The 8,767-nt window shown below is 36.1% G+C and overlaps 1 protein-coding gene across 1 annotated transcript; it reads right to left on the bottom strand.

Moving 5' to 3' along the window:
• Nucleotides 1-354: 354 nt before the first annotated feature.
• On the bottom strand, nt 355-6,362 carry LOC122046820 (zinc finger CCCH domain-containing protein 32-like). Its single transcript, XM_042607715.1, has 3 exons — nt 5,982-6,362; nt 3,258-3,368; nt 355-2,525 (listed from the first exon to the last, which is right to left on the bottom strand). The coding sequence occupies exons 1-3, from the start codon at nt 6,093-6,095 to the stop codon at nt 630-632; spliced, it is 2,121 nt and encodes a 706-aa protein (XP_042463649.1). The 5' UTR covers nt 6,096-6,362; the 3' UTR covers nt 355-629.
• Between the last annotated feature and the right edge of the window lie 2,405 nt (nt 6,363-8,767).

Here is an 8,767-nt window from a genome sequence, read left to right as displayed (position 1 = left end):
AATTATTTTCTTCTTACACGATTTCATCACGAATTAAAAAAAAAAAGATAAAAATGAGTTTTAATGTTTTTTTAAAACAACACTTTCACATCTAATTTAAATTGACCTCCATTAACGCCTTCTAATTTATCTTAATAACCGATAAAAAAAAAATTTTGAAATCAGGTCGATCACATCTAAAATTAATCAATTCAAAAAATTGAATACCTAATAAAGCATTCATAATAAAAGAGAATGATGACCCTCAGCAAATTGTATAGATTAATTCAAAAAATTGAATACCTAATAAAGCATTCATAATAAAAGAGACTTATGACCCTCAACAAATTGTTACCTATACGAACACACTTCGAATAAAGTGGTTAAATAAACCCATTCGGGGAGCTAAGAAAATAATGTTATTAAGGGCCAGATAAGTGATACAAACATGACTTCAATCTTGGCAAAGCCAAACCACACATCAGCTTTTCCATCTGCAGCCTTCTTTCAGTGCTAAGACTGAAAAAAAGGATAGAAAAGAAAAGATTCTGCATTGTTTATTTCTAAAGCTTGATGGGTATGGCAGGTGCGAAGATTGTCGGAGGCTTCTTTGAACACAATAAGCTAAGCAAAACATTCTCCATCTGCGTTCAAGATAGCATGACGCTGATCTTTCTAGCAAAATCATCATCATCATCATCTTGATCATCTTCGTCAGAGTGGATTGTGTTTTCGTCGTCCACTTTGTACTCTCCTGATTCATAATGGAAATCACCATCTTGCTTGTCACAATCTTCCAGCTCCTCTTCTTCATTCTCCAGAAATATGCCATCTTCAGCTTCTATGACATCATTGTAAGCTAGTTCATCTTCTGAAGGGATCACTCCTGCTTCATGGCTACTTATTGTGAAATTGCATTCCTTTTTGGCTTCCAGTCGAGGAACTGATTCAGTGATAGCAGAGTCTCCACCACTTTGATTGTTTTCATGGCGACCAGTAGAAAATTTATCTTCCACATTCGCTAACTTCCGCTTCCTCTGCAAGATGGCACTCAGTGGCATTGGACCCTCGAATGATAGAGGATTTTGTGATTCACGAACCCCCTCTACCTTTATGGACTCGACTTTGTTCACTGTAAGATTAAAACTAGTCGCATTGATATCATGAATATTCTTAATCTTTGTACCTCTAAGCTCTGAAAGAGACTTGGGGCTAGCAAAATCTAAAGAGTTTGTGCCATCTCTAGGAGTTATTTTGTTTCTATGGATCCTCTCATCTTTGTTCAATTCCTCACTTGGTTGAGACCATGCTCTTTCCGGATTCCTGGTCTGGTAGCCTGTTCGCCTTACTGGTGACAGTCTGCTCTGAGGTCTTCTTCCCTTCTCTAAGAGCAAATTGCTCGCTAGATCAGAAGATCTCCCAGGAAATGCAATGCGACCTTGCAGACGACTACTGATGGACTTCTCAGAAGAAAATTTCTCATTATTTCGGGCAGGACGACCATAATGTCTCTCCTTAGCATAATGTTCATTTTTTCGGTTGTGCTCGCTATGACCATCATGATTACTGGTAGACCTTGAATCATTGAACCTTCTCCGTTTCATTAATTGATTGCGCAAATCTGACCCATCCATTGCATTATGTTTTCTCTCTCTATCAAGTACTCTTTTTTCAAGGGATGGTGATCTTTCCAAAAGTCTGCGAGAAGTCTTTGATTCCAAGCCATACCAGCTATGTGGTTGCTCATAGTCTTTTTCATATTGGCCAATGTCGTTGCGTTGATCAATTTCAAACTTTCCCATTGTTTCATAATCACTGTGATGATAATCGTATTCATCTTCAGCTTCCATATTTTGACCACCACGAGCAGACAATCTTCTGAAATTATCTTCACTGTGATAGTAATCAGGGTCTTCAACATCATCATCTACAAGCACATCAAAACCAGGAGAATGTTCCCGCAATATCTCATCAGCATCCCTATCATTATCTGGTTCATCATCAGTAGGTTGCACCTGCCGATCCCATGGTTGGCTTTGCAAGTAGCTATTGTTAACAACTACACCATTCTGTGGCAGTGCACGAGGCTCATTGCCTAATGATGGGGGCAAAATTTTATTTCCAGGCAGTTCATACTTGGAAACATTTTCAACTTTTGTAACAAATTTCGGTGTTGCAGATGATATGCCAACATGTTTGTTGCTAACCACCTTTGGATTATCAAGATTAGCTTCACTTACATTTTGCTGTTTAGTGATTTTCTTCTGTGCATCTTTCTCATTTCTTTGTTGTGGTTCAGCAGAAAATGTTGAAACCTTCGCCGCATTCTGTGAAACCAAGTCGACTGAAGCCTGTGGTCCATGCATAAATGGACACCTTTCACCTTTTAAACACTGACCCCACTGGAAATAGTAGCAAGGAACACTTTGCTTATTGGTGTTATTCAGAGCCCGAGCAGCTTGGGTTGATGCTGATACTGCAGTTTGACTTGGTGTTGGAGATTGTGTTGAGTTGGGCATCGGTGTTCCGAAGATGGAATCAACTGGCTGAAGAACAAACAACAGTAATAAGCTCCGCATACATAACGCTACTAAATTGATCGAGTTACAGCAGTAAAAGTACAGGTGACCATTGCATGCAACAGCAATGAACTCAGCAAAAAAAATGCTACTAAACTAATCTGAGTTAAAGCACTAAAAGTACAGGCAACCGTTCAATATTTATTTCAATTCATATCGTGATGACATAGAAATACAACAGCATCAAACTAAGGGAAACAAATTGAGCTTCTAAACTACATGGCAACTGTGGTTGCCGTTCTTAGATTAGTACAGATTATTGATATCATCATGAGCTATTATTTGTCCAAATTAGATGAGGGTGGCTATTATTTGTCCCAATGTAGACATCAATAATTCTTCATCCAAACTTGGAACCCAAACTGGCAGTTAATGACATTGTGAGTTTTGAATTAGAAGATTTCCTATTATGGCACTCAACGTGTAATCCTGATCATCTAAGAACCATTTACTTCTCTTATGAAAACAATAATTAATAACTGATCAAGATAACATTGGACACCTAATCATTGCATTAAAGAAAATTCTATGCACAAAAGGGAAAACATTAGAGCGAAAATCATATTAATACAAGCAAAACTTATGCAGAATAGAAACTAGCAATTTATTGTTCTCCATTATAATATGCAAAGCACCCATTTAAATCATGTTTGATAAACTTGCACTCTAAATAAGCACAGAAATGTACAACTGACATACCAGATGGCGGAAAGAACATTTTGGATTGAGGCAGTTCCCATTTAGCCAATACCAACAATCCCTGGGGTTCACTCTGGCACCCTCATTGTGCCGATAATCACATTCACTCCCCTGAAAAAAGAATTTGATTATATTTTTTTTTTAATTACAAAATACAAACATCAACACGAAGAAGAATATTCAAAAAATGTACATACAATATATATGAAAGATTGAGAAATGAGGAGAGCACAGGTTAATAGATCATATCAAACAATTTGTTTGGGTGTAAAACTGATACTACAATGGAACAAACCAATTGATTAGATTAAACAATTTTGATGTGAAACCAATGCTAGCAATGCTAGAACGAGCTCAAAAGTTTCAGAATGGGTAGTTGCTAATTGTGCAAAATGTAAAAGATAAGAGAGAAGAAAAGGTGCTATATTAAGAAAAGGCTGCCACACGATACATATGGGACTCGACATAATACCCTGTGACTAAAGCATCCAATGTAGAATTAACACAACATTATTAACAACTACATACTCTCACACTTCCCTTTCAAACTAGAGCATGGGATATCCATGTCAAGCATGTTACATAAAATAGAAAACATCAAAAATACAAGTGAAAAGGGTATGACGAAGAACATATTAACAGAAAAAAAAATGAAATGCTTGATGATGCAATGCACTAAATTAAAGACTAGACAATAGTTGGATGATGAATGCCTCAAGAGAGAGCTTCAAAAGATGGAGTCGGTGATGATTTACAAATGACATGATTTGATCTTCTTCTTGACTCCTTAGACTGAAAATACCATAAAATTTTGAAGTTTGTGAGGATTAAATGAAAATTCATAAAAATGGAGTACAATAGATAGATTAGAAATTGAGCATTCACTCTTGAGATGAGTTTATATTAGGATAGAAATAGAGTGAAGTCCAATATTATTCTAAGAAACAAGGGTTCCAGGGAAAGGATTGAGTGAACTTCCGATATGGCAGACCAGGAGCTGTTTGGATAATACTGCAACAGGTATACTATTTAAATCTAGAGTTTGCTTAGATAATAATTAAATGATGAGCAATAACAGCAAGCCAAAAGTTGGGCAAATAAGAATCTTTAACTTACATAACAAGCTCAAACAAGAATTTATTGTTTCCATAACTAGCAACGACTATTTAAAAGTTGCTTAACTTAATCGACACCTAATGATATAGCCAAGCACTAATGTGCATATACAACATAAAAAGGAATCCTAACCTAATTAAAATTTTCTTCAGAACCCTAATAAGTCTGAATTAACATGAAAAATAAGGAAAGAGAGTGAGAAAGCACCAACAATACACTAGCATAAAAAAATATCTATATGCACCCTAGAAAAAGAAATTGCAAGATGATATGGAAACTACCACAGAATTAGTTTTTCCAAATGCATGAATCTGGCTGTAAAAAAAGTATCCTTAGAATTAGTTTTTCCGAACACATGAATCTGCCTATAGAAAAGGTATCCTTAAATCACAACTTACACTCTTCAGGTGAACCTAGGCCCAATTATAGATAATTATCTATAAATTCATTGTCTTTTGTTCATCCTCTTACATTGCCCAATTTTGGAACATTCTGAAACAGCTTTGACCATTTTAACAATACAAGAATATGCTGTCAACATTTCAATCCCTTCAAATGCTTATTTAGTCAAAATTTTATTTTCAAGGTGCATTCAAGTAGGAGAGGAAACACCATTGTGAGAGACTCGATGCAATGTCTAATTTGGAAAGTAGTATCATACACTGTTGAGACTATATATTTTTCAGACTATGTGTTTGTGTTAACAACACTTTGGTTTGACAAAAAAGTTGAAGGTTTACAAGTTTAATTTGTAAATAAATGCAATAGAGATTACAGTTTTACAAACAAATGCATAGGTCTATCATTAACATGGTTACACACTACAACATGTTACATGCACAGCATTCAATTCATTAAAACCAAATGATGTTTGTTGAAATCCATGACTAAAACCATAAAGCTCAAGCCGGAATCAGGTTATAATAGAGGGAGGCTTCTTGGTATCACAAAAGTATGAAGAGATGCAAACTTCCGAGCCAATGATTTAACGAGTATAATCTGTAAATGATCAGATATATGATACCACCAACACAATATGAACTATGCCAAGGAAGAAAATTAATATAAGCTTCCCTGGACAAGGTCCTAGCTTTTCTTAATTTGATGACAATTCCAAATGACGCCCTCATATTTCCTAATATTTGGATATTCACGCTACAATTTGAAAAATAAAAAATAATAAAATAACCATAGAGCCCTGTGGATATCCGAGTTCCAATAGAGTTATTTGACAAGCAAGTTCAACAGCTAGTAAACATAGAGCCCTTTGGATATCCAAGCCCGAACAATTATTAGAGAAGCAAGTTCAGCAGCTGATAGCTTAACCACCTCAAAAAAACATGCGCAACAAAATAGTCGACACAAATTTGCAAAACTCTAATTTCGCAAAGACGAGGAATACTTGGAGAATTTCAACCAAAAAGTACAATCGAACAAGTAATAGATCCCCGACATTTATCCCGCGTCATAAAAGTTTTCCAGAGATCCACAAAGAGGCGATCAGGAATGATAGGAAACCCAAGTAAACCCGCATAGCCCAAATAAAAAAAAAAATTGCATCTTTAGCAAAAGAAGAGAAAACATAAACCAAGACAAGGGAAAAGGCACCTTCTTGCAGGTCAATGGCGAAGCTAAGAAGTAGACGCAGTCGGTATTCCTCTTCAACGCCTCCTCCGCTGCCGTGGAAGGCCGGATTGCTTCGCCTCCGCCATCAGATTCCATAATCTAATTCCTTACCCTCTTCGGAGAACCAAAACAGACCGATCCCAACCTCCACACCGCGGATCAAAGAGGCAAGGTGGAGAAAGATAAACCCCGAAATTTGGCCACAGAAAGCAAGAGTCTAAACCCGAAAAGGGAATCGGGAGCTGAAGCGCGACGAATGGAAACACAAATCTGGGCAAAGGCAAGAAGATAGCCTCCGGATTTACGCCGGGGTTTTCCGACGCCAAATTCGAAAGCCGGAAGAAGCCCTTTTCGTTCTTCGGTTCTTTCCCTTTTATATCTAATTTTCATAAAAACCCTTACAAAAATACTATTTCAAAAACGCCTGTCTGTCAAGGGGTTATTGGGGTTATTTGTCCCACCGTGTGAGTCCGACGTTTGACAGTGGTCGAGTCAAATTGGTCGGCTATCCACGCGTGCATATCGCGTGACTGAATTTGTCGGATCATTGCTAACCGGTCGGATCTCAACTATCCACAAGCAGAATCGCCATAAAATTGCAAGTTTATCATTTAAATTTATTAAATATCTTATTTTGAGTTCCTTTGATTATTTAAAATTTTTATATTTAAAATTTATTTGATTAATTAGTGAGTTTAATATTATAAATTTACTTGTTCAGTTTACCTGCCTATTTATAAGTTGATAAAAAAATTATTGATGAGATAATTTATAAATTTTATTTCTGGAAATTGTCCACGAACCGATCACAATTTTTGTTCATACACATTTGATTTCTTAAGAGGCTACGAACTAGCTAATTGATACTCTCTTCGTATTTCAAAACTCGAGAACAAGGTTAAAAAAAGCTTGCCGTGAGAAAAGAGCTAAAAGACGATTGTGCATTGCCATATTCTCACGGCTAAATCTTCAAAGCAATGCTAGTCTTAGTTGAGAATACGATAGGTCGTCTGCTTCATGAACCACTGCGATTGCTTTATCTACGTATCTTAAAGTCGAATAACATAGTAATTATTCCATAAATAGAAGTTTAAAGAGGAATTATAAAGAAAATAAAACACGAGAATCATTTGATTCAACAGTTTCTGTTTAAATAGACCAAATTCTTAACTTATAAAAGACAGAGATATCCTTGAAATCCAAAATAAGACATTATTAAAAATAGTAAAAGAAATTGAAACTTCTGAGATTCTGAAATTGACATGTTATGAGTTCTACCTAATAATCAATCATAGGGATTTCTGAACAAATTTCGATTTAACATGTAAAGTGTCTTATTTTAATATCTGAATCAAAGCTATGATTCGTTAAAACTTAACTCCTCCTATATTAATCCTGCATCACATCTTTTCATCTTTGTATGTTTTTTTAACTTACATTCAGCATAAAATTTTATTGACCCTCTAAATCAGAGAAAATATAATAGCTTATACTATAAATCATAAGAGCATCTCCAATATGAGCTCCTAAGGAGCTCCCATCCATTTGAGGATGTCAATTCGAATGGGTCGGGTTCTGGTTCAGGTTGGATTGTAATTTTTTTTTAAAACACAACCAAAACTCGACTCGAACCCGAATTCAATCCGAACTTGAATCCAACCTCGACCCAAATAATCCGAAAATCTAATTCAAAATAATTTTTTATCTATTTTTCCTATAATTCTTCACTTTTATCTAAATACTCAGTCATTATCAATTGATATTAATATACATAAAAATATCTTAATTTTTAAAATAAAATTTAACTCAACATCAAAAAAATCCATTAAGCTCAAAATTTAAATCACCCATCAAATTTTACTCAAACTTGATCCGAAAATTTTTAACTCGAAAATCCTTTAACCCTAACTTGAATTCAAAAAAACTCAACTCAAATCTGATTTTTTTTTTTTTGGATGTAACACAGGTTGAATTTATTTTTGGTATTCCTACTGTTGGTAATTTTGAGAGCATGAAACAGTAATAAAACAATACGGTAATCACTCACAGTGACCTCCCGAAGAAATCGCCGAAGAACCGCCGGAGACGTCGCTGCTGCTGTCGCCGAGAAGATCACCTCATAGAACCTCCTCAAACTCTTTCACGAACCAAATCCCGACCTCTGAACGTTCTCTACTGCTCGGCCAAATCTCCTCGCAGCCCCTATTTGATCACCATCTGCTGCGCTCTCTTTGATCGACGATCGACTCCCTTCTCAAAGGCTTGGACGCACCTTTATAAGAAGGTTGAGGAAGACGAAGGGGAAACGACGCTCCTTCGTCTCCTTGGCGTTTGCAGCAAAGAGAGTAACGAAGGGGAAACTATGCCCCTTCATCTCCAGTAACGCCCAACATCTCCCACTCGTCAAAGTCAATCCATATTGTCGCATAAACCATGTGAGTCATATAGACTACAAGATGATCATGTCACTAAGACCAAAGCAAAATTAGTCACAAAGACTAAATAAGTCACGTAGACTTTATGATGGTCAAGTCACGAAGACCAAAGCAAAATTAGTCACAAAGACTAAATAAGTCACGTAGACTTTATGAGGGTCAAGTCACGAAGACTAGAGCAAAATTTAGTCACAAAAATTAAATAAGTCACATAGACTTTATGAGGATCAAATCACGAAGACCAGAGCAAAATTTAATCACAAAACCCAAATAAGAACATTCATTCCATACATTAGGGAAAATGGTTCGTGCGACAGCAAGCACATTGAGCAT

This window comes from Zingiber officinale, chromosome 2B, assembly GCF_018446385.1.
Source record: "Zingiber officinale cultivar Zhangliang chromosome 2B, Zo_v1.1, whole genome shotgun sequence".
NCBI lineage: Eukaryota > Viridiplantae > Streptophyta > Magnoliopsida > Zingiberales > Zingiberaceae > Zingiber > Zingiber officinale.
This window is presented reverse-complemented; position numbering and strand designations above follow the sequence as displayed.